General features: G+C 44.0%; 1 protein-coding gene across 3 annotated transcripts in view; it reads left to right on the top strand.

The window, feature by feature from the left end:
• Nucleotides 1-11,428: 11,428 nt before the first annotated feature.
• Nucleotides 11,429-26,925, top strand: part of STAU2 (staufen double-stranded RNA binding protein 2) — a 229,865-nt gene continuing 214,368 nt past the window's right edge. Inside the window, exons 1-3 of one of the 3 annotated variants that reach the window (XM_053244517.1) lie at nt 11,429-11,717; nt 21,437-21,652; nt 23,420-23,550. In XM_053244517.1, the coding sequence (XP_053100492.1) occupies nt 21,469-21,652; nt 23,420-23,550 (315 nt within the window). In that variant the 5' untranslated portion in view covers nt 11,429-11,717; nt 21,437-21,468. Of the gene's footprint in view, nt 11,718-14,194; nt 14,841-21,436; nt 21,653-23,419; nt 23,551-26,925 lie in introns of those variants that run through there. The other 2 variants (XM_053244520.1, XM_053244519.1) reach the window with 2 other exon arrangements.

The following is a 26,925-nucleotide window of genomic DNA, read 5'->3' as shown; positions in this document are numbered from 1 at the left end:
CAGACACCTGGGAGACTTACAGCAGCCTCGGAACACGCCCCCCCCCCACACACACACTTTGTTTGCTGGCCAGGACAACTTAAACCAGCACAGCTCTGCTGCCTTTACTGGGAGCCTTCCCTTCCCAAGTGCCTGACTTGTACCATCTGCAGGCACTGATTATACCAGCCCTGCCCAGAGGCCTTTGTGAGAGGATGGGCTCTGAGGGCTTTTAAAGAAGGGAGCTGTGGCAGGCATCGTTGCCAAGCCTTCGATGTGGGACTGAGGTCTGGGGCACACTATATTCCTTGTGGCTATTTTAGGAGCTGTAACAGCTAGTTTGCCAGCTTTGTTACTGAGACTTGGTTGAAGTTAGTTTGTAATGTGTTTGGGTTTGTCTAGAGATGGGGAGACCGGGGGGGGGAGGCTTCGTTGACTGTGGGATAGCTATTCCAGTGGTGGTGGGGAATAGAAGTAGTAACGTTGGCAGGTTCAAGGAGAAGGGAAATCAGAAATTAATAGCTATCTTCCCCTCCTGTTGTCCTGCCAGCTCTTTGACTTCGGGGAGCACTGCCAACAACCCACATAGCCTCGCTTTGCTCCTTTGTAATGCCAGGTTGATCCAGAATAAACCCGAACTCATCCATGATTTGATTGTGGATGAAGGGGCTGACCTGGTGTGCATCATGGAGACTTGGTTGGCGGAGGCTAGTGGTCCAGTCTGGTCCCAGCTTCTCCCTCCAGGATATTCTGTAGAGGAGCAGGTGAGGGGACGTGGGCAGGGAGGTGGAGTAGCTGTGGTCTATAAGGATAACATCTCCCTCACCAGGGTCCCTGTTAGGGTATCTGGCCATATTGAATGTGTGTACTTAAGTCTGGGGACCAGGGATAGATTGGGACTTCTGTTGGTGTATCAATTGCCCTGCTGCCCAACAGAATTCCTTACTGAACTCATGGACTTGGTCGTGGAACTCACATTGGAGTCTCCCAGACTTTTGGTGCTGGGGGACTTCAGTGTTCATTTCAGGAACAGCTTGTCCACAGCAGCTCAGGAGTTCATAGCAGCCATGACAACTATGGGCCTATCCCAAGTGGTCTCTGGACCAATGCACACTGCAGGTCACACACTTGATTTGGCCTTTTACTCTGATCAGGATGGTGTTCTGTGGGTGGGGAATCCTGTGATTTCCCCATTGTCATGGACAGACCACCATCTGGTTAAGATTAGGCTTACAACCACTTCCCACCTCGGCAAGGGTGAGGGACCAATTAGAATGGTCCACCCGAAGAAGTTATTGGATCCAATAAGATTCTAAAAAGCCTTGGAGGGATTTAATGTTGGTTCTGACAGTGATCTTGTTGATGCCCTGGTGGAGAACTAGAACAACATGCTCACCAGGACAGTAGACATGATTGCTCCTAAGCGTTCCCTCAGACCTGCTTCAAAATTGGCCCTTGGTATACGGAAGATCTGTGGGGGCAGAAACAGCAAGGTAGGCAACTACAGTGCAAGAGGAGAAAGATTCAACTCAAATCTGACAGATTATGACATAGAACACATTTAAAGATCTATGCTCTGGTAATACGTGTGGCAAAGAAGCAGTTCTTTTCTGCCCGTATTGCATCTGCGAGCTCACGTCCAGTGGAGTTGTTCAGGGTTGTGAGAGGGCTAGTACGTGTTCCCCTTCCTTAAATCAGAATTTGGAGCCATTAGTAACCCTCTGTGATTTTTTTCAATGAATTCTTTGCAGATAAAATCTCTCATATTCAGGCCGACTTAAATGGAGACTCTAAAATTACTGTGATGTCTGAGTTGGAGGTGTCCAGCAACTCCTTTTCTATGGTTCAACTGGATCAGTTTCAGTTTGTGACTCCTGAGGATGTTGACAAGCTGCTTGGAGCGATGAGGCCTACCACTTGTTCTCTTGATGCTTGTCCAACATGGTTTGTTCTCTCTAGCAGGGAGGCTGTTGTAGGAGGCCTGGTAGAAATAAATGCTTCTCTAAAGGACAGCAAGGTGCCTCCTTGTCTCAAGGAGGCAATTATTAGATTTCTTTTAAAGAAGCCTGCATTAGATCCCTCAGAGTTGACTAACTATAGGCCTGTCTCCAACCTCCCACAGCTGGGCAAAGTAATTGAGAGGGTGGTGGCCCCTCAGCTCCAGATGGTATTAGAGGAGACTGATTATCTAGATCAATTTCAAACTGGGTTTCAGGCAGGCTATCTGCCTTGGTCGGCCTAATGGATAATCTCCAATTGGGAATTGACAGCGGAAGTGTGACTTTGTTGGTGCTTTTTGGGTCTCTCGGCGGCTTTCGATACTATCAACCGTAGTATCCTTCTGGAACGTCTGAGAGTGTTATGGGTGGGGAGTACTGTCTTACAATGGTTCTGCTCTTACCTCTCAGACAGATTCTAGATGGTGTCAATTGGAGATGGTTGCTCTTCGAAATCTGAGTTTTTGGTGTTCCTCAGGGCTCCATTCTCTTAAATATCTCCATGAAACCTCTGGGAGAGATCATCACGGGATTTAGTGTGAGGTCTTATCAGTATGCTGACACCCAGATCTACTTCTCCTTTTCAATATCATCTATTACAGCAGAGTGCACTGAGGCACAACACAGCGGAGTCTGCCTAGGTATGCATGTAGCTGAGAGTAAAATAAACTTGGAGCCAGTTCATAGTTTCAAATCAATATGAGTTGTCTTTACTGGTGAACTCCATTCTAGATAGTAAATTGGAGAAATAGGATCTCTAATCTAGCTAGCTAGCTGGATGCAGAGGGATGGTTTCTGCATCTCTGCACACATGGTGCAGGGAGAGAGGAGCATAGGTGTTGCAAGGGAGAAGGAAGAGGAAGAGGCAGGCAGGCAGGAAGTCCCTGAGAGTAGCAATCTACATATCAAAGGGATAGTGTCAGAGCAGTAGAGAAGGGATGACCAATGTCTTGAACTCTCTAGCCCTCTGACTCACTAATCTGTCTCCCTCTGTCACTGAGACACGAGACAGCGCAGAGTCCTTCACTTCCAACACCCCCTCTTGATGTCTCGTGACTCAGTTCACAAGATTCATTTTCTCTCTGTTTTTCAAAGCAAGGTCTTGGTAGTGGCTTAGTAAGTAGATCTGCAAGCATTTCATTTCTTGGACAGTAGATCAGCTTGATTAGTCGATCCTTTTGCAGATTTCTCACCACATGGTACTTCACGTTGATATGCTTGGTATGCCTCTTCACATCTTCTTGTTTGGTGAGTTGAATGCAGCTTTGGTTGTCTTCATACACTGGTACGGGCTGTGGTACATCTGTACCCAGATCTTTCAGTAGTTGACACAGCCACTGTATCTTGTGACAGCCCTGTGCTGTCATATATTCTGCTTCAGTGGTAGATGATGCTGTTATGTCTTGTTTGGTGCTTGACCAGCTTATGGCTCCATCTCCATAGAAAATTATGTGACTGCTGGTGGATTTCCTTTCTGTTAGGTCTCCACCCCAGTCTGCATCTACGTACACTTCTAGTTTTGATTCACTACTAGCTGGTAACTTGAGCTTAAAGTGTGCAGTACCCTTTAGGTACTTAACAAGTCTCTTAATTGCATTCCAGTGCTTGACTGTTGGTGATGCAGTTGTTCGGCAGAGTAAGCTAACTGCTGTACTGATATCTGGCCTAGTGAATGTACTAATGTATAGAAGCTTACACATTGCTTCACAATACCTATGCTTGTCAGATAGTGGCTCCGTTTGATCTTCTTGCTTCCATTGGAGTTGGTGTAGGATTCACATCTTCCAGTCTCAGCAAGTTTATCAGTTCTTTAATTTTCTGTTCTTGGTTGATGAGGAAACTTCCATATCTCTCTCTTTGTACCTGAATGCCCAAGTAGTGTGCAATGTTGCCAAGTTGCCTGACTTCCACATTTCTGTTCAGATGGTGCATTATTTCCTTGCTGTCATTTGGATTCTCATAAGCAAGAATCAAATCATCAACATATGCCAAAATGTAAGTCCATTTGCCATCTCTGCATTTGGTGTACAGGCAGGGATCAGCTTCACTTCTTTTGAAGTTTGCTTGAAGTAGCATATCATTTAGTTTTGTGTGTTCCGTGCTCTGGCAGCCTGTTTTAAACCATAAATGCTTTTTTGCAGTTTGATTACAAGGTCCTCTTTGCCTTTCTCTAAGAATCCTGGTGGCTGTTGCTTGTAAATGTCCTCTTCTAGTTCACCATGCAAGAATGCAGTTTTCACATCTAGGTGTTCAACATGCATTCCTTTGCTAGCAGCAATACTTAACAGAGTCCTTATTGTGGTGTGTTTGACTACTAGTGCAAATGTTTCATCGTAGTCTTCTCCATATTTCTGTGAATATTCTTTCGCTATTAGTCTGGCTTTGTAGCACCGAATCTCACCATCAGCATCATGTTTGAGTTTGAAAACCCATTTGCAGCCTATAACTTTCCTCCTTTGAGGTAGCTTAGTAAGAGTCCAGGTTTTGTTTTTCTGTAGAGCCTCAAGCTCTTCAATTGCAGCTTGTTTCCACTTCTGGGCTTCTGGTTGTGGTAGCTGGGATATTTCCTCCCATGACAAGAGTTCTGGTTGTTCCACCATTCTTGCGAGGTAGGACAGTCTCGGGGCTGGAACACCTCTGGTTGAGCATGTTGATTGCCTTGCCTCACCCTCTGTGGTCTCTTCCACTATCTCAGGTGTGTCTGGTGGATTGCTGGAGGTCTCTGTGTCAAGCGTAGTTAGATCTGGATCTGCTGTCTCTTCCTCCTCAATTCTGCTGACATCAGGAAGCATAATCCAGTTGTCAGGGTGTTGGGTCTGGTTGCTAGCTTTGGTGTAGGCCCCCTCTGAAGATGCAGCTCTTTCATTCTCATCAAAATACACCGATCTGCTAATGGTTATCTTGTTGGTGTCAGGAAGGATCCAGAATTCTGTAGCCTTTGGATTGCGCTGAATAGCCTACAAAAATCCCTTTTGTGGCCCTAGCTCCTAACTTAGTCCATTTTTTCCTTTGGGGTGTATGAGTAAGCCGTGCTTCCAAAGACATGCAAATGCGTCATGGACGGCTTATGACCATGCCAAAGCTCATATGGTGTTGTCCCTACAGCCTTTGTGTGCATTCTGTTTTGTATATATGCAGCAGTCATGATGCCTTCTCCCCAGAGTTTCTGTGGGAGGTGTGCATCAGCAAGCATGCATCTTACCATGTCCAGGAGACTTCTGTTCTTTCTGACACTCTCTTCTGCGATGGGTTGTAAACTACTGTGGTTTGATGCACGATTCCATGTTCTCTCAGGAACTGCTGCGTGGCACTGGACATATACTCTCCTCCATTGTCTGTGCGCAGGATCTTTGTCTCCCGCTCAAATTTGTTGCTTGCCATGGCCACATAGTCCTGGAGTTTCTCGAGTATCTGTTATTTTTCCTTTAGTAGAAAGACAACGGTATATCGTGAATAATCAACAGTAAACATTAGGAAGTATTTGTAATTACCTATGTTCGCAGGTAGTGGTCCACATATATCGCTGTGGATCAGCTCTAGAGGTCTTCTGGTCTTCCTTTCACTCTGCTTAGGAAATGGCTTATTAACTGCTTTGGACTCAAGACAACAAACACAGTTAGTCACAGTGTCACATGGTATAAAATCAATGCCATCAGCTAATCCCCTTCATGTTCTGGATTGATTCATAGCTCCTGTTTCCTAGACGTCTATGCCACAGTTGCAAGTTCTCATGCGAGCATGACTGAGTAAGGTTCACTTCATTATGCTGGCATGCTTCAGGTTTGGACCAGGCTGGTTTTTCTCTGTCTTTGACACAGGTTGCTCTTGCATGTTGTACAGGCCTTTGCATTCAGAGCCTACTAGACAAACTTCTCTATTCTGGGTAACAACACATTGTCCATTTCTAATATACGGTTCACAGCTTTGTTTCTCTAGCTTGGATAATGAAAGCAAGGAGCTTGAGAAATCAGGGATATACACAAAACATCTCTCACTAGAAATTCATTAACGGATCCATCTGGTAACTTCACCTTTTCTCTTTGCTTTAATTGTAGTGTTATTGCCCAAATGAACAGTCTCTTCAGGAATATCAAACAGTTCAGTATAGAAATCCTGGCAATTTTTTGAGATATGAATTGTGGATCCGCTATCTAGAATGAATCCTGCATCTCCTTGCAGCAGGGAAACACTGTAATTCTCATTTGAGTCTATCTCAATAAAATCAACTCTTCTTATCTGATTCTTGGGACAGTTTGCCACCTTGTGGCCGAATTGGTTGCTTTAGAAAACATCTAAAGGCATTAGTCCCAGTTGGCCTCATTCCAGACATCCCAGGAGCAGTCACCCTGCTGGCGGTCATGTGACCTCTCCCTCTGGACTGAGTTCCATTGGCAACAGAGCCGCAGCTTTTGGTATGCAAATGGGGGCCCATGTGATTTCCTCTCACAGCATTCTTCCCTCCCCATCTTGGGTTTTTTCTGGCATGGCCAAGTGTTGCTTTAAGAGCGAAGTTACTTGCCAATTCATCTTCATAGCGAGAGCTCAAAACTTGTCTTCTGCTTGCCTCAGCAGAAATAGTTTCCATGGCTCTCTCAAAAGTTAGAGCAGTGTGGGTTTCCAATTGCCCAATAATATTACTGTAACTGGGAGGCATGCTTAGAAACAGAGCTTCCAGTTTCTGATTCTCTGTAAATTCCACTCTTGCAGCTTTAAACTCTGCAAAAAAAAGTCCTGTAGTACTCCCACATGGTCGGCAAAACACCCCCTGTCTTTATACTGGAGATTCTGCATTTTCTTGTTAAAGGTGTATGCCCACCTCTTTTTCATATGCAAGGAATCTAGCTTGCTTTGCATTTCCTTTGAGGTCCCAAGATCAAATATGGTAGAGAGATAATTTCTACTCACAGAAGCAGTGATGAGAGCCTGCACCTTCGCATCTTTCAAATCCCAAGCCTCCTTAGCTGTATTCTCTGCACCTGGGTTTCCATCTGCTGGTGCATTTTCCTCAGTGACCTTCTGTACTCCTTCAGCTTGTAATGCAAGCCGCAGTCGAATTCGCCATTCCGAGTAATTGTCTGGGTTCAGAACAGTCAGCCTAAACTTTCCTTCTAGGCAAGTAGCCATCCTCACTGTGCTCCGTAAAAGCAGCTGTAGATCAGCAATTCAAAGTGCCCACAGCTAGATCTCACTGGATCTCGGGGGGAAACTTAACTCTTTAGTTGCAGTACATTCAGTTCAAGGCTCTGGGCCCATAACCTGTTGGGACTTCTCTCTGGTAAGAGAAACCCTTCTATTACAGCAGAGTGCACTGAGGCACAACACAGCGGAGTCTGCCTAGGCATGCATGTATGCTGAGAGTAAAATAAACTTAGAAGCCAGATAATAGTTTCAAATCAATATAAGGCTTCTTTATCGGTGAATTCCATTCTAGATAGTAAAGTGGAGAGATAGGATCTCTAATCTAGTTAGCTAGCTTGGATGCAGAGGGATGGTTTCTGCATCTCTGCACACATGGTGCAGGGAGAGAGGAGCATAGGTGTTGCAAGGGAGAAGGAAGAGGAAGAGGAAGAGGCAGGCAGGAAGTCCCTGAGAGTAGCAATCTACATATCAAAGGGATAGTGTCAGAGCAGTAGAGAAGGGATGACCAATGTCTTGACTCCTCTAAATCACTAATCTGTCCCCCTCTGTCATTGAGATATGAGACAGCGCAGAGTCCTTCACTTCCAACATGGTAACCTACAGACTTCTGCAATGCGCTCTATGTGTGGCTGCCTTTGCATGTAATACAGAAACTCTAGTTGGTCCAGAATGCTGCAGCCAGGTTGGTCTCTGGGTTATTGCAGAGAGACCACATCATTCCTTTGCTGATAGAACTACACTGGGTGCCATTAGGTTTCCGGGCATAATACAAAGTGTGGGTTATAATCTATACAATCCTGAATGGCTTAGGCTCTGAGTATTTAAGAGAATGTTATCTTCATTATAAGTCCTACCACCCATTGAGGTCGTCTGGAGAGGTCCATCTCCAGTTGCCACCAGTTCGCCTGGTGGCCACATGGGGACCGGCCTTCGTGTTTGCTGCCCCGAGACTGTGGAATGTGCAGTCCCTTCTGAAATACAATCCCCCCAATCTCTGACCATTAAAAAAAAAAAGAACAATTGAAAACCCACCTTTTCACCCAAGCTTTTTCAGCTTTTTAAATTTTCAATCTGTGTTTGACTTTTAGATTGTCTACATTGTTAAGTTTTTTGTGTAGAGTCAAACAAAGGCTTCCTCTCCTCTGGCTATGCCCCTGGTTCTGGGCTTATCAAGGAAAAACAAATGGGTACATTATACCCAACCCCCATTTTTTATTTTTATGTTCAGTTTGGTTTTTATGCTTGAGAGCTTAATCTGAATCAAGTGTACAGAAAATAATTTATGACCTGTTAGCAAACTAATTTCCTTCTTAATTCCTCTCATTTTATTTATTTATTCATCACATTTATATACCGCTCAAATTTTCATCTCTTTTGTAAAGCTAATTTGTAAAGGTCAGACTTCCCTGAGTACCTTATTTCCCCTGCATAGTATTGAAGAATACTTTGTTGTCAAAAGCAAAGTAGTATTGCACAAATTCCGAGTCCTGAGAGGTCCAAGCCTTGGTTGTTCATTGGTTGAACACACACACAATGAACTATTTTCATGTAATTCTGCAAACACTGCAAATATCTTCCTTTGGATTCCATCTCGGCATCCTTCATTCTCTGCTCTGTGATAATGTAGATACCCCATTGTATAAAACAGATTGTTGAGAGCAGATTGCCACATCATGACCTTCAAGGCCAAGTTATGAAATTTTTTACATTTCTCTGTGATTTAAATGGGTCAAACTGACATCCTGGGGTATATCTCTTTAGCAAATATGATGTGTCTTGCCCACATCCTCTTTTCTGGGAAGTTAATATTTGCTAAACAAATTAGACAACTGGGCATATAGGATAGATCAGGTGAGGGAGGAAGATGGTAAAATTCCAGCAAAATCCAAACTTCCACTGCCAAACCATTATAACACTTTAGGCCATAATATAAAATTATATTTGACACTGATTTATATTACATATAATGTTTCAAAAACTGTTGTACCAAATAAATCCGGATTCTGACTTTTGAACCAATGTCACCACCTTTGCTTTTCTAATACACTTCTATCTTGCTACGCTGCTCCCAGATAGGAGCATGTGGGGGAAATAATTATGACCTTGTGACCAGTGGTCCCTCTAATTTTTTCATCTCTGTGAGGAATGAGTTTTGTTCTGGGTGGCAGTATCGGACAATCATTACAGCGCATTTCTCTTTGCCAACTACTTTGGGAAATAGTGAAATTGTTTTGGTGTTCTGTTGTTACATCACAGTCCTTCATACTGATTTTGCAAGACTGGTATTTTTACCATCTTCATTATTCTGTGCTCTGGGCAATTTTGGACATTTTCTAGTGTTTATTTAAAGAGTTTAAAGAATTATTTAAGGAATCCAAGACACATATATTTAAAAATATAATTATTTAATTTTTGAATTTGCATATTTATATATATTTGCTGTTTGCACACGGTTTGTTTGCTGGTTTTGGTTTGTTCTTTACACGTGTGGTCCTTTTGTTATATGTTCCGTTGACTTGTATTTTTCAGCTGATATTATGGTAAAGTTATCTGAAAGATGGGTGTCAGATGTTTGGACGGGGGCGCAATTTCAGTGCTTGCCCTAGGCGCTATTTTCCCTAGCTATGCCTCTGGGAAGGGGTGCTCATAATATATGAAGATGTAAAAGAATATGGCAGTAAAAGAAAGGTCATCGTCCTGTCTCTTCCCACCTAGAATGGTGTTGAGATAATTATGGAGAAGTAATAACTTATTTACTTTGAAGAGAGAAGGTGCCTGGTCTGTTTAGAGTGACTTGCTAATATAACTAGTACTGGGACTTTCTATAGTTCTGACAAGGAATATTTTCTGCATTAATTAATTTTTATGGTAGTGTTGCTAGCTTGAGACACATTAAACAATCATCAGCCTGCAAAATCAACAAGACCAGGAAGGCTGCAGAAAATCAAATGAGAGACTCAGGATCTCCTGTTTCAAGAATTGTCAATCCTGCCTGCTTGCTTAAACAGTTGTTGGAACTAGCTTAAATATGCAGGTGGCTTTACATTACCATCCAAAAGTTTGTTTCCTGGTCAGTGCATGCTCCTGGTGGGTGTATTCTGAATAACACCCACCACCCCCAGTCCAATTCCCACACCACAATACTGAATTCTCATGACTTTTATAACCAAGATTTGAAGGTGGGAAGAAGAAGAAGCTGGGAAAATCTCAGTAATGTGGCACAGGAACAGGACTTGAGCAGGTTCAAACAACACACTTGCCAGGAGCATGCACTCCCTGGGAATCTGGTTCCTGGCTGATTTCCCAATAGTCATGTGGAACTACCCAGTACATCAACCTAGCCTCCCCTACACCCATTACCCACTTGGATTGCTTCTAAAGTGTAGTCAATAGTGACAAAGGTTATTGAAACAAATGACACTTTGTGGTGAAATTATGTAGTATCTGCTCAAATACTTCTGTCCTGTTCTCTATGAAGATGAAAAGAAGTTGCCTTTATACCACTGCTGAGTCATATGAATTAAACTTGCTTGAAATAATGAACAAACAGTTCGACCATGCCCCTAATTTGGTTTGATACTTTCCCTTGATATAATTTTTATACCTCAATGACATTGTTTGGGAATGATTTTTAAGGGGTATTGCTAGGCACAGTCTGTGACTTTATTTTTAGGCTAGCTTGTTTTAAAGCCTCAAATCGGAGATTTGTTGGTGGCCTAATTCTGTCTTCTTGTCCAGCATAGGTTGGTACTGTACCCTGCTTAGCTAGTTATGCAGAGGGTTGTACTCTGCAGCTATTCATGGATAGTTTATATGCTATCAAGCCATTAATCTCCAGGCTTAAACTTTCAGTAGCCACTTGGAGACTGATCCTGATTCCTGGAGATTCCAGGCCAATCCTGCTCTAGTTTCTTATTCTATGACTCAGGATTGCACTTTGTTTAACCCAAACCAATTAAAATTGTCAATTAAGTGCTATTAAGGGAAAAGCTGGGTGCCTGTGCCGATATTTGCAGCGTCAGATCTAAAGGCCTCAGTTAAGTATAGGTGGGGCGGCGGAGGACAAAAACGGCGCAGAGCCTTTTGGCTTGATGGATCTGTTTTGAGACGGCCCAAATGGGTGTCAAAAGCGGGCCCAAGTCCGCAAGCTGCGTCTCCCTTCTCTCCCACCACGCACTTTGGCCCTTTCCTCCAGCCGGCGGGCGACGCTCCCCGGTCACGCGAATAGCCGGGCAATGCCCAGAACTACCGCTGGGGGCGCGGGGAATATCCTCCGTCGCTCTGGAGGCGCAAGGGAAGGGGATGCGGACGGGGCCATTTGTGCTATCAGGAGAGGGGGGGAGCGATGGCTGTGGTTCCACACGGGGAGGCCTCTGCCGGGGTAGGCGGGAGGCGGATAGGCCGGGAAGGCTTAGGCTGAGGCCCTGGCGCGGGGGCCGAGGAGAGGGCCGCGGTGGCTGCGGACCTGGTGTCGCGCCCGGCCAGCGGGGGGTGGCGAAACGGTTGGTTGGGGCCGGCGGCGGCCGAGGCGCGGCGGCGGGGTCAGTTCTCTTTAGTGTTTGCCGATGTTGGAGGCGTCTCCAAAGTGTCCCTGGGAACCAGGTAACCGAGGCCGCGGGGGGCGCCCGGACGGGCCCGGCTGGGACACCGGGAGGGTCAGGGCAACACCAGCAAGCGGCGTCTGCAGCAAGAGTCGCTGCGGCGGCGCCAGGCTGAGCAGAAGCGGGAGTCGCCACCGCTGCCGCCAGTATGGGGAGGAGAGGGGAAGAGGGAGAGAGGAGCGCGCTTCCCTTCGCCTCCTTCTTCACCTTCCTTTCTCCTTCCACCTCTGTCCCGGCGGCGGCGGCGGCGGTGATAGCAGCTCCCGGGGTAGAAGGCAACAACTGAGGCCGGGCAGCGCTCGTCTGGCTTGCTCGGCAGGAGTTGCTGCACCTCAACCAGCCTCTGTCTCCGTCCTGCCTGCCCCACGGACGCCTCTCGCGGGCGGTGCGGAGGATGGGATGGGGTGCGTGTCAGGGGGACTCCGTCCTGAGCCGCCGAGTCGGCTCTCTTTAGCTGGGGACAGGCGGGCACCCGGGATTGCGCCCTGCGCTGAAAACGAGACCGTGAAATAAAGGGGCACGCAGAAGGGTCGGGACTTCTGGCAGGAAGGGAAATGCTGCCCTGTGCAGTGGAATTGGCGTGTCTTGGAATAAGGGATGGTGGCCTCTCCAGAGGAAGCAACTTAAGCCCACGCGTGAGAAGCTGAAAGGCCTGACCCTGGAGTTCTGTTGTGCGGCTGAACTCTTGACTTGCTAGTAGATTCTCTTTCCACCTGCAGCTCGTTGCCTGGTAGAAAACCGGCATCTTGCTCGTTAGTCACCGCCCACCCCCACGGCGGTCCCTGGAGGAAGTGCCTCTCTGGTGGCGCTCTGAGGCTGCAGCAGCACCTGGTGAAAGCTGTGTTGGGCTGCACAGCCGCCCTCCACCTGCTCACGGCCAATTGAAAGTGCTGCCTGTAGCGATCCTGCTTCTTTCTTCATTTCCCAGTTTCTTAGATGTAGGTTAAACTATGGGGAACTGCCATGCAGCAAGGTGGGAAGCTTACTGAAGAAGCATTGCTTGAATTCTTGTTTGGCTGAATACTGGACTCATTGTAAATTACTGTCACATCTAGAATATACCTTGCAATATGTCTTGGTTGTTTTTGTTGCTGCTGCTGCTGTATGTCTTCAGTCATTTATTTAATGCCCTGCCATGTGATCCTACAGACATCTACAGGTGAAACTCGGAAAATTAGAATATCGTGCAAAAGTCCATTAATTTCAGTAATGCAAATTAAAAGGTGAAACTGATATATGAGACAGACGCATTACATGCAAAGCGAGATAAGTCAAGCCTTAATTTGTTATAATTGTGATGATCATGGCGTACAGCTCATGAAAACCCCAAATCCACAATCTCAGAAAATTAGAATATTACATGGAACCAAGAAGACAAGGATTGAAGAATAGAACAATATCGGACCTCTGAAAAGTATACAGTGTACTGTGCTTGATTGGCCAGCAAACTCGCCTGACCTGACACCATAGAGAATCTATGGGGCATTGCCAAGAGAAGGATGAGAGACATGAGACCAAACAATGCAGAATTGCTGAAGGCCGCTAATGAAGCATCCTGGTCTTCCATAATACCTCATCAGTGCCACAGGCTGATAGCATCCATGCCACGCCGCATTGAGGCAGTAATTGCTGCAAAAGGGGCCCAAACCAAGTACTGAATACGTATGCATGCTTATACTTTTCAGAGGTCCGATATTGTTCTATTCTTCAATCCTTCTTGGTTCCATGTAATATTCTAATTTTAACAAATTAATTATAACAAATTAAGGCTTGACTTATCTCGCTTTGCATGTAATGCGTCTGTCTCATATATCAGTTTCACCTTTTAATTTGCATTACTGAAATTAATGGACTTTTGCACGATATTCTAATTTTCCGAGTTTCACCTGTATTTGGAAGTAAGACCCACTGTGCGTTCATCTAGGTCAGTATTGTCTGTGCTGATTGGCAGCAGCTCTCTACATTTTCAGATAGGTGTCTTTCCCAGCCCTGCCTGGGAAACTCAGAGCTTCTGCATGCAGATGCATTGTCATTGAGTTACAAACGTTTAATGAGTCTTACTTCCTAGTAAATGTGATTACGATTGTAGCCCTAGAGTTTCTAAAGCACTTCATATGCTTTATCTCATAAGTCCTTCTGTTATCTTGTAAACTTTGTCAGTATTATCCCCATATTGACAATGTAAGAGGTGGGGCTGTCACCAAGAGATACTGGTTTGCCTAAGATGATCTAAAGTAAATATGATCTACTGAGTTCATAACTGAGGAGAGCTGGTCTTGTGGTAGCAAGCATGAATTGTCACCTTTGCTAAGCAGGGTCTACCCTGGTTTGCATATGATTGGGAGACTGCATGTGAGGACTAAGATATTCCCATTAGGAGATGGGGCTGCTCTGGGAAGAGCACCTGTAAGCTTGCATGCAAAAGGTTCCAAGCTCCCTCCCTGGCATCTCTAAGATAGGGCTGAGAGATGTTCCTGCCTGCAACCTTGGAGAAGCTGCTGCCAGTCTGTGCAGACAATATCAAGCTCCATGGACCAATGGTCTGACTCGGTAGAAGGCAGTTTCCTGTGTTCCTAATTGGAGCAGGGATTTTTCTGTTTGTACTTATAACTGCTACACTGTGCCAGCTTTGTATAGACCAGAGGTTCTCAGATTGAGAATATCTGCACTTGAATGTGTGTGTGTGTGTGTGTGTGTGTGTGTGTGAGAAACACAACAAAATAGTGGCCCATTGAGACCCCAAGCAAGTTTCAGGTGGTTCTCCTCCCCTCATCCCACTCCCACAAAAAAGTTTGAGAATCTTTGGCATAGATCATTCAATTTTACCTAAGTATTATCTCAGGTAGCTAATAGTAGTAATTTGGATATTGAGAGAGAAGAAATGCTTAAAGATGCCTTTTCTTGGGCCAGATTAAAGTATTGTGGGGTTCACTCTCCTGTTTAGACAAAGACTTGTGCTTGCATGTTAGCAAAAGTCAATTCAGTAAAGGTTATCTACTATTAATTTGTCTCTGTTGGGAACTTAATTGAGTAGCAACTTTTCAAATAGATTTTTCAAAATCTTGATCAAATATTTGATGCCTTTAAAAAGCAAGAGGGTTCCACTGCAGTTCATTGACAAATGGTAAGAAACTATGGGTTCTGTTCTCTGTGTACAAGATGCAGTGGCTCTGTACAAGTCTCGCCTGATGGTATCTAAAGGCTATTTAGGCAGAATTTCCTCTGAGCCAATTGCAATATTGTGTTTAATTTGCACTGGCTTCTCTGATACATGCACTGGCTTCTCTGATACCCAGTCTGTGTCCAGTTGCTCTTGACTTTCCAATATGTGTCATCTTATATAGCTGGCTGAATATCTACTGTGAGACAAGAGAGACTTTGTCCTGCAACTCTAGTGTTTTAAGGGCAGTGCTACTTATTTCTGAGAAAATGTAGGACAGAGCTTTTGAAGTTGCAGCTTCCAGAAAGTATGCATACTCATGTGCATAACTGGACACTCTGGGGTATGCTATAAATGTGCCTGCCTGCCTGCCTGCCTTCCTTCCTTCCTTCCTTCCTTCCTTTCTTTCTTTTTGCTAAAGGCTGCCGCACTTTACAGCATTAATTTGAAAGGAGTTTGTTTCTACTCTCTTGCAGGTGTAAATTCACACAGACTCTTAGCAGACAGCTAATCACATTCTGAATTTTTAAAATAAAAATACTACTAATATAAGGCTGTGTCCACTTTTCACTGGTATTGGTTATTAGCAGCTTTCAGAAATCAAGGGGCCCCTCATCAAATCTGTAATGTGAACCTGTTCTGCTCTCTAACAGAATAGAGCTTCGCATCGGTGTAGGTTACTTTAATACAATATTGAACTGAGATACTGTCGTATGTGTGCAGGGGGATGTCCCCAGGCCATTAGTTTCTGGGGGGGGGGTCACCTGAGGGCCCCCTCACCCTTCTCCTCTCGGCAACCAGCAACTGGACATGTTGACCATTGGTCTCTCTCAGTCAGTGAGTGCTTCACTCAAGTGATCGCTGGCTAGGAGAGACTGATTGGCAGTGCATCCAGGCTCCGTTGTTGTGCACACACCCTTGGGACAATACATCAAATGCATGTTGACATGTTTTGCAAAGGGTATGTGCCCAGCAATGGGGCACTTATTCCTACTCTCCCAGCCAGTAGAGCATTTTGTTCGCCAACAGTGCAGCCTGAGGATATGGACAAGATCCTGGGCATTGTGCAGACAACATAGTGCACTCTTTACCCTTGCCCTTCATGGCTAATAAAATCTGCCAGGTAGGGTACAGGCAGATGGTTGGAGGCTATAATCAATGTTTCATTAAGGGAGGGCGAGATACCACCATGCCTCAAGGAGGCTATGGTAAGACCATTATTAAAAAAGCCTTAGCTTGATCCCTCCAACCTGGACAACTCTAGACCTGTTTCCAACCTTCCCTTTTTGGGCAAGGTGGTAGCATGTGGTGGTGAGAGTCTTGGATGATATGGATTATCTAGACCGCTTTCAATCTGGCTTCCATCCTGGATATGGGACTGAAATTGTCTTGTTCGCTCTAGTGGATGCCTACACTGGGAGCTTGACGGGGAGTGCATCCCCGTTGGTTCTGCTGGATTTCTCAGCACCGTTTGAATCCATTGACCATGGTATCCTTCTGGACCGCCTTTTGAGAATAGGGATTGGAGGTACTGCTTTGGAGTGGCTTCAGTTCTTTCTTGGAGGGAGGGTCCAGAAGGAGGTGTTTGGGGCTACTGTTGGCTCCTTGGCCATTGGCCTGTGGAGTCCCACAGGGCTCAGTTTTGTCCCCCATGCTACTTAACATCTGCATGAAACCACTGGGAGTGGTCATCTGGGAACTTGGACTGAGTTGTCAGAAATATATATATGATACTCAGCTCTATTTCTCCTTATCACCTGATCCTAGGGGTGTGCTGAATTGGGGGCTGGAGGCAGTGATGGGTTGGATGTGGGCTTAAGATGGACTGGACTGAGATAGAATCAGGGCAAGATGGAGGTGCTATTGGTCCATAGGAGAGCCAAGTGGGATCAGGGGATTCGACCGGTTGTGGATGGGGTTGCACTCACCTTGAAAGAACAAGTGCACAGCTTGGGGTATTGCTATACCTGGTTATGCATTTGGATGCTCAGGTGGAGGCGGTGGCCAGGGGTGCCTTTGCACAGCTTCAGCTAGTGTGCCTGCTGTGTCCCTTTCTTGCGAAGGCAGATCTGGCCACAGTTACCCATGCCTTAGTCACATCACAGCTGGTTTACTGTAACACGCTTTACATGGGGCTGCCCTAGAAGAATACTTGGAAACTGTGGCTAGTGCAAAATGCAGCAGCTAGGGATTTTTCTGAAGCTGCCTGCTGCGATCATATTACACTCATTTTGAAGAACTAACTGGCTGCCAGTTTTCTTCTGGGTCCAAATCAAGGTGCTGTTTTTGACCTTTAAAGCCCTTACAGGTTTGGGCCCTGGAAGTCTGGACCACCTGCTCCCAAGGGTTTCTGCCCACTCGACAAGGTCATCAGAGGGGGCTCTGCTTCTTTTGCCGACAATGAGCAAGACTCAGCTGCTGTACATGCAGGACAGGGCCATCTTAGTTCTTACCCTCAGTCTTTGGAATGCCCACTCTCCCAGTGGGCATCTGCTCCTCAGTCTCCATCATAGTTTTTAGAAAGCAAGTAAAATCTTGGCTTTTTACTCAGGCTTCTATATGAATGTTGTTTTTGTTGCTCCTGCTCTGTATTTTATGGTCTCATTGTGTATGTTTTTAAAACTTTTAATTACATTTATGTATTTATATTTGTGTATTTAATATTTTTGTTGTGATGTTTAATAGTTTTATATTGTTTTAAACACTTTGTAAATTGCCTTGAGATTGTTTTAATGAAAGGCAGTATAAAAATCTAACAATAAATAAAACAAAATCAAGGCACTTTGCTGTCTGAGAGAGTGTGTGTAAGTGCCCCATTGCTAGATGTGCACCCCCTCCCCCCATGCAATGCATTGACATGCTTCTGATGCGTCTCATCGGCGAATCAGCAGCGGCCCATCCACTCCCCAGGCCACTGTCAACCCTGCTACACTCCTGCTGATGTGTATTCCTTGATCAGTCTGCTGTCTTCTGCATAGCCATTCCAGTGTAAAAGGTTCCTCATGTCAGTAAAGCCTGCCTTTTTAATCTTGGTAGCACTCATTTGTATGTCTTTGATATGCAATAAAGTGATAGTCCTGTGGATTGATGTCTGCATCTAACTGCTTGGGCAGTGAACTTCAGACATGCCAGGCAACATCCAAATCTTTGGCAAAGTGATAGTCCATTGTCATAAACTCCTTCCGTCAATGGAAGGAGAATTGTGTTCACACAAGGGGTCCTTCTAAGGGCAGGAGCCCTTGCAGCAGTACATCTTTATTTCCACGAACAGAAAGAACTTCTGATAATGAAGCATTCTCTACTAAAGGTCTGGATGTTGCTTGGTCTGAAGAAATAATCACAGTGTGTACTGTTTAGGTGCTTGGCTCAGTGGTTTCCAAGCAGCCAGTCTGTGAGATCATTTCTCAAACTTACATTTCCCCTCCATAAAAACTAGTTTTCTATCCAGCAACTAAGGACTTGCATATTAGGGCTGTAATCAATGCGACTTGCATCTGAATAAATATGGTTAGAACTTTGCTGTAAGTATGATAATTAATGTGCTCACCAACATCTCCAGTATGACACAGGAGCTATTGTACTAAATGAGCCGCAGTACTGGGCTGTACATCCACCCTAATCTCTTGATATGAGTATCTTAGTATGAACCCAGTTTAAATGAATTCCTTCATACATCCCCATTTGAAACACAGAGCATCACAATAGGAAAGATTAACTAGCAGTAAGGGTGCAGCAGGGCTTGACAAATCTTGGGTTCCAGAGAGCCGTGGCACCTAGAAATTTAACTGTGGCACCTAGACCAGGATTTTCAGAGGAAGAGTTATTAAATATAAAATATCTATTAGTCTCAGGCAGCCCTGTTGCTGTTCTAAATATGTTACTTGTAAAAGGGATAAAGAGAAGCCCATTTACCTATCCTCCTGCCTGGGGTTTGCCACTAAGTCTGGTAATTTTGTCAAGAGTTCATTGTCTGAAGCCTAGATCCAAAGAAAATTTGACAAGGTCTGTCCTACACTCTCATAAGACACTCCTTATTCCAGCAATAGCTTCAGTGGAAAAGTGTTTCTGTACTGTTTGCATTATTGACACAGGGAAGGGCAAACTGAGTTGGCAGTGCAGACAGTACAGAAATGAAATGTTTTACTACTGGAGTAAACAACTGTTTGAGAGACTGCAGCCTAGGTGAGAATGCACTCTCTGAAAATAAGAACTGGTTTTAATACAATGCACACCAGTCTTTTAATACAAGCCCCAGGGGCGTAGCTATAATTGAACGAACGGGTTCAAAGAACACGGGCCCCCAGCTCCTGAGGGCCCTCCAGCTCCATCCCTCCCTATTTTCTTCATTATCTCCCTCACTCTGGGGGGCCACCAGAGAGAGGGATGAACACGGGCCCCCTCTCCCCTAGCTATGCCCCTGACAAGCCCAGTTGTAAGAACTATCTTATCAAGCAAGCTGTTTCCAAGAGTGACCAGCCATCTGTCTTTTGATTTCTCTCAGTTATAGAGTTTAACCTGTAGTTCAATTCTGCCAAAAACTGCATTCTTGTGGCGTCTACATGCAACAGTGTCTAGGAGTATTTTTGTTATAGGTTTTCCCATTCCTGTGTGTTGTCATTGGCTGCTGTGGGCAGAGAAACTTACAACATGAGGATCCTATGTTTTTTAGACATGTGTGCCTTGCAGGGCCACAGGGAGGTTGAACATGATAATGATAATGTATATAAACTGGGGCGTGCACAGATTTTGAAGTTCGTTCGCAGTTAATGGAATATATTTCCAAGTAAATCTTAGGATTCTGGGATTCTTTTGACACTAGACACCCAGAAAGTTAATAATGTGCCAGTATGTTTAGTCTCATTGAATATTTGTCTCAAGTTTCTTCCTTGTGGGAAAGTTTGTTCCTTGGGAAGAATAACCTCAAAATTACACTTCTTGAGGCCTACACTGAGACTGGAGACATCTTGTCTCCTCTGCCATATTTTAAAAATTGGCCCCAGCCAATTAATCAACTAAAGTTAGTTAGTTTGTTTTTTAAATTCACTTTCAAAGTAATTTGTTATGTGGCATGAGTGGGGGCTGCTGTATAAGTAGCATGGGTTTAAAGCAACCTTGAGCACACAGAACTAGTTGTGTCATCCTTTGGATCCTAACAAAATATTTGTAAAATTTACAAGTCAACTAGTTTCTCTCTTGCCTTGAAAATTAAGAGGATGGAGAGCATCACAAGCTGAAGAGTAAGAGGGCAGAAAGTATCACAAATGTTTTTTTGTTCTTCCATGTCCTTCTCTGGAATAAATTTTATCTGACTTCCCTTGTTGGTGTTAACCACAGTTCAATGTTATATGAGAACTAATGATAACCAGAATCACTCATAACAATGGTTTACAGAGCCAGATTCAAACAATAGTTTCAAATTTTGTATGGGAACCATGTTTAGCATGGCACACATATAATGCTAACAAGGGAAGAGTGGAGTGAGTCTTCCGCATAGACAAAGAGAGTGAGTTCATGCATCCCTGACATTGGTTTGCAATCTGTAAACCATGTTTTGCAGAGGACTGACATTAGGCTCATTCATACAATTATGAAAAGAGTAGGAGACGCCTCCTACTCGAATTCAGGAGCGGTGTATGCTTCCGTTTTCTGCTCGTGTGTGAGAGTTAAAAACAAGGTTGAAGGTGCCAGTAATGATTTTGTGCTAAGCAGCAGCTGGGTCGGAGTGCTCTGTCCTACCCAGAGCCTGTATGCAAGTCCTTAACAAGGTTGGACAAAAAGACCCCCAATCCGACTGCTGCTTACTAGACGATCGCTCGATAAGGATTTACTATATTTCTGGATATATAATTACTGGATGAGGACTTATTGTATATGTATTTATTGTGGTCTATGTCACCTAATGGCACAGTGATGAAATGACTTGATTAGCAAGCCAAGGGTTGCCGGTTCGAATCCCCACTGGTATGATTCCCAGACGATGGAAAACACCTATATTGGAAAGCAGTGATATAGGAAGATGCTGAAAGGCATCATCTCATACTGTGTAGGGGATGGCAATGGTAAACCCCTCCTGTATTCTACCAAAGACAACCACAGGGCTCCGTGGTCGCCAGAAGTTGACATCGATGGCTCATTTTACCTTTACTTTCTGCCCTCTTATTCTTCAGCTTGTGATATTTTCCACCCTCTTAATTTTCAAGGCAAGACCGGAGTCGACACCAACATCACAGCACTTAATCAATCAATCAATGTATTGCATTTGTAGCTCTCTTTTCAGCCTGGAAGGCTTTCAGATTAGCTTACAATTTATATATATATAGGTGGAGGTATTTATGGGAGTCTAGCTGCAGATGACCTCAGGCTGGCTGATGTTAAAGATGCCAGCACAATTAAAGTGGCATCTGCCAGAGTGGTGTTAAATATAATAATAATAATGGTTAGGGTATCATGTAAGACATTTTTTGGAACAGAACAAATGAGTTGCTCCTTTATGTATGTGGGATGTCATGGAGTGGAAGGGTGCACAAAATAATATATTGATTTCCCCCCCCTCTCTTTAGTTTAAAAAAAACACCACACAAAACAAGTAAAAATGCAGACCACACCAAACCATTCTGGGCATTCCCTGTCTCCAGCAATGCTATCCCAATCAATCACAGCAACAAGTTCAGCAGAGATTCAGCCCTCAGTGAATGGGTCTGTTCCGGAATCAGCGGTTGACTGTAATACGTCTACAACTGGTTTGGTGGATTCAATGCCTTCTAGCAACTCACAGGGTAAGGCAGTGGTTTGTTTGTTACATTTCTCATATTATGTTATTAACTTTAGAGTTTTCCAAATAAGCACATTACGATGATGACAATAAAAGATGTACTCAAAGAGCACAATTTATGCAATTTAGTTTATTTAATTGAATTTAACTCTAAGAAATGTTTTGTTGAGCCTCAAGGTCTGAAGTGGATTTCAGGGCTGTATAGGAATGCTGAAAACACACATCTTCCCAGCTAGAGTACGGATCAGATTTTAATTTTCAGCAATACTGTAATTCATATAGAATAGGCAAATACATTTTATTATATAATTTCTAAAACTTTCTGTTTTGCATTGCATATGCTTGAAATAAAAAAAGAAATACATACAAAAAATGACAGCTTTTTTGACTTCTTAGAGAAAAGCTTAATTCTGTAGGAAGAGATCCAAGTGCTCTTTCCTTTCAGAACAAAATATCTTTGTCCTTTTAAGAACATAAGAACAGCCCTGCTGGATCAGGCCCAAGGCCCATCTAGTCCAGCATCCTGTTTCTCACAGTGGCCCACCAGATGCCGCTGGAAGCCACAGGCAGGAGTTGAGGGCATGCCCTCCCTCCTGCTGTTGCTCCCCTGCAACTGGTACTCAGAGGCAGGGGTGTAGCAAGGTTGGAGTGGGCCCAGAGACAAGATTTTAAAATGCCGCCCCCCCACCCCGAAGCTCAGCTCATGAAGTAAAGAAATCTTAAATGAGGCTAAATAGCGGTATGAAAAGCATAGTGAAATTTTCATCTTAAATTATTTTTTAAAGGTTTTGTAAATGGTGGATTTTGCAAATCATTTAATGGTACCAGAGAAAGACACAGTGTTCTGGTAGCTCCAGGTCTTGACACATCAATTTTGGAGGATAAATACAACTGAAGGAAGCCTGGGCGGGTGCGTGGCTGTGGGAGTCAGTCATGTGATTTGCCTCTGGGGGCCCCCAGACAACTTTCCCCCCCAGGCCTATTATAGTTACACCCCTGCTCAGAGGCATCCTGCCTTTGAGAGGCAGTGGTATTTCTTTTGTAGCCCTTTAAACAAAATTCAGTTCCTGTTCTTATACACTGAAACATTGGCTCCAAAAGCAAACCAGCAGTGGAATTTTGTGCAGGAAATGCATACAAAAGATTGAGGAGGGAATTGCAATATCTTAGTAAATCTTATGCCAGTCAAGCATATGGTTGAGGGAGCAGAGATAGAAATGCTTAGAAGACAAGCAAAGCTAAAATTAAGTGACTCTGCCCAGTTAGCAGGGGTTTAAAGTAGTAGTAAAGTCTTCCATTTAGCGAGGGAGAAAAAACTGTCCCGATCCAGCCCTGGCAGCATGTTTCCAGTGGCTATTGCTGGTGCCTACCTTGTGTATCTTTTTAGACTTTTTGGGACACAGAACAATTTTATTCCCTTTTCTGTGTACACTGCTTTCAGGACTTCTTTTTATAGACCACCAAAGACAAGTACAGATCAGATTTTAATTTCTAGCAATACTATAATTCATGTAGAATAGGCAGATACTTTTCTTATTACATAATTTCTAAAACTTTCTATTTTGCATTGCATATGGGTAAAGTGAAAAAAAAGAAATACATACAAAATGCAAGCTTAATGAAATGTCATAATCCACATGGCACTCCTTTCCTAATGGGATGCCTGATCTTACAATAATGTTTTTTTGGGGGGTTTTTTCTATAAATGTTACTGTTTCTGCAGAGTCATAAAGAATAGGTTTCTTAAATATCTGCCAAATTTTATTTGCAGTTACTTTCCAGGATAACATGGCAAACCCCAAAGAGAAAACTCCAATGTGTCTGGTAAATGAGTTAGCCCGTTTCAATAGAATTCAACCTCAATATAAGCTTCTGAATGAACGAGGACCTGCTCATGCCAAGGTAATATTATACAGCTTCAGGTTATATGTCATTTCTTAACATTTGAAGATATTATTTAGCTGAGTATTCACTACTGACCATAACTTTCCTTCAGTAATGTAACTTTTGAATTGATTCTAAGTATAAGATGTCTAGTCACCTTAAGTGGCGCAGCAGGGAAATGCTTGACTAACAAGCAGAAGGTTGCCAGTTTGAATCCTTGCTGGTACTATATTGGGCAGCAGCAGTATAGGAAAATGCTGAAAGGCATCAACACATACTGCTTGGGAGGAGGCAATGGTAAACCCCTCCTGTATTCTACCAACGAAAACCATAGGGCTCTGTGGGCACCAGGAGTCGAAATCAACTTGACGGCACACACTTTACCTTATAAGATATCAGTCTTTCATTCACATATAGGCCACTCCACAGTCTGGCTCTTAGAAATCTCTAAAAGATCTTAAGTCTAATCCTTAAGCTTAACTGCAGGCTGAACTGGACAATATGTGGGAGTTGCATGGTTGGAGTTCCACACATCTTTTTTCTTTTTCCTTCCAAAAAGCAGCCGCAGGACGTCCCAGTTTTGAGTGGAAGGGTGGGGTGGGATGGACTTGACGTTTTGCTCTCGTGCAGATTCCTCAATGCAAATCATCCTCTTTCATCAAAGCTCAGATATCTGTATGTATGCCTATGTGCATTTCCCTGTACTCTAGGGCTGCACAACTTCGGCCCTCCTGCACATGTTGGACTACAATTCCCATCATGCCTTATTGGCCAGTGTCGCTGGGGATAATGGGAATTATCGCCCAACAACAGCTGGGGGGCCAAAGTTGTGCAGCCCTGTTCTACTCTAATAGGGCCTTTTTGTGTGAGAGTGATGTGCTTCAAAGAATTGGTGCAGGGAAAAGGGTTAAATGTCTGACTACCCACCCTACGGCTCAGGTGCCACAGCCAGTGGTGCATCTAGGTAATTTTGGAGCCTGTACCTAAAGGCCTTTTTTGGAGGCCCCCCCCCCATAAGCTGCAATGCACTATTATTTACACCAGAACATGCTCAGGGAAAGCTGGAAACATGTATTTATTTTTATTTATTTATAGAAGAGATTCTGAATAAGATACTTCCCACTGACTTACAGAGGGTTACCACATTTTGCATGGACAATCCTGCCACTCAAATTACGCATGCACACACGCACACACGCACACACACCCGCCCACACACCCGCCCCATACAAAAAGTCCTTGAGCAGTTCACAATATAAAACTTATTAAAACATTAACATAATTAAAACAATTTAAAATGCAATAAAAACTCTAAAACCGAAGCTTTAAAACTGTAAACAAAAAGCCTGAGTATGTTTTTAGGTCCTTCTTAAAAACATTCTGAGAAGGGGAAACTAATTTCTTTAGGAAGCGTGTTCCAGAGTCCTGGGGCAACTCTAGAAAAGGCCCGGTTTTGAGTCGCCACCAACTGAGTCGGTGGCAACCTCAACCGGACCTACCGAAATTATCTTAACAGGCAGTGGAGTTAATGAAGAAGGTGCTCTTTTAAATATCTTGGACCCAAGCCATTAATGGCTTTATAGGTAATGACCAGCCCTTTGTATTTCACCCAGAAGCATATTGGCAGCCAGTGTAATTCTTTTGAAATGGATGTAATATGATCTCTTTGAGCAACCCCAGAGACCAACCTGACCAGCATCCTGTACTAACTGCAGTTTCTGAACTACATACAAAGGCAGCCCAACGTAGAGCGCATTACAGTAGTCAAGTCTGGAGGTTACCAGTGTATGCACCACTGTTTTAAGGTCATTTATCTCCAGAAATGGACCGAAACTGAAAAAAAGCACTCCTGGCCACTGCCTCAACCTGAGAAATCAGGAAGAGGTTTGGGTTCAGAAGTACTCCCAGACTACGTACCTGGTCTTTCTGTGGGGTGCAACCCCGTCTAGAACCGGCAGATCTAAACCACTTCCTAAGTCTTGATCTCCCACAGTACCTCTGTCTTGCTTGGATTCAGCCTCAGTTTGTTTTCCCTCATCCAGTTCATTACTGCCTCCAGACAGACATTTAGGAAAGTTAAGCTATTACTTGATGAAGTTGACATGGAGAAATAGATTTGGGTGTCATCAGCATAGTGATAACACTCTGCACCAAATCCCCTGATGATCTCTCTCAGCGGTTTCATATAGATGTTAAAAAGCATTGGAGACAGTATGGAGCTTTATGGTACTCCATAATTGTTTTGAATATGTATGTTACAATACAGTTAGCAGAATACACGACAGTTTACACCAGAATATGCTAAAGGAAAGGTGGATTTATTTATTTTCTGTATTTTTATAAGGAATTTTGAACAAGAAACTTCCCACTGACAACCTGTGTAGCACATACCACATTTTGCATGGGGGATGTGGGGAGGTAGTGCATTTATTTAAAAAGTTGTTTGTTTTTTCAGATGTTTATAGTTGGCTCAACTTTTACTAGGTGTGGATCCATAGGTATCTCTATGGATAGAGATAACTTTTTTTGGGGCAGCTTTACTGAAATAGGAGAAAATTTATTAAAAATCAACTGATTGTTCAATCCATTTCAATTTCAATATTCAGAGCCCTCCCAACATGCCCTACGTCAATGCCCCATATCAAAGCCCTAGGCTGAGCTGTTCCAGGAGATCAAAAGCGGGGGTGCTTTTTCTTTTTAATGAAGGGAAGGGGCAGATTCCTCCAAATGGGAGTGGAATGATGGTGGGGTGGGGGGGCTTCAGTTCCAGAAGTTTTTGTAATTTTCTGCTATGAAACAAGCCAGGTATAAGAATTTTCAAAAAATTATTTAAAATCAACAGATAATCCAGTCCTTTTAAAATTACATATATAGCTCAATTGTGCTATGCTCTATGTCTGTGCCTAATATCTAAGCCCTATGGCAAGCCATTCCATAAATATACAAGGTGGGAGGGCAATAACCTCAAAAAGGAAATCACATATTTTCCATTAGGTCTGAGGAGGAGGCAAGGGGGCAGGGCAGGGCAGGACAGGCAGAGGGTGTGCACAGTGCTCTTTCTTCTCGGCTGCCTATGGGAGTGTAGTCGGAAGCTTGGTTCCCTGCAGCTATTTGCTCTCCCCCCCCACCACGACCAATTGGAGGTTGGCACAGATTGAAGAACAGCGTTTGTATTGTTTGCCCAGCACTTATTCCATTGGAGTCTACCAGCTCCTTCCCCAACTCAAAAATACCTTTTGGAGATCTAATAGTAGTGCTGTTTGCTTGGCTTCTCCCATCCTCAGCCCGAGGGAGCGGTGGGTGGGAGTTGCTCTTTCCAGCCCGAGGCTTCCTCTCTGGACAGCATGGAAGGAAAATCTCGGCAGGGCTCGTTGGTAGTTTTCTTTTGCTGCT

This window comes from Hemicordylus capensis, chromosome 4, assembly GCF_027244095.1.
Source record: "Hemicordylus capensis ecotype Gifberg chromosome 4, rHemCap1.1.pri, whole genome shotgun sequence".
NCBI classification, from domain to species: domain Eukaryota; kingdom Metazoa; phylum Chordata; class Lepidosauria; order Squamata; family Cordylidae; genus Hemicordylus; species Hemicordylus capensis.
The sequence above is the reverse complement of the archived record's forward strand: the minus strand, read 5'-3'. Positions and strand labels throughout refer to the sequence as shown.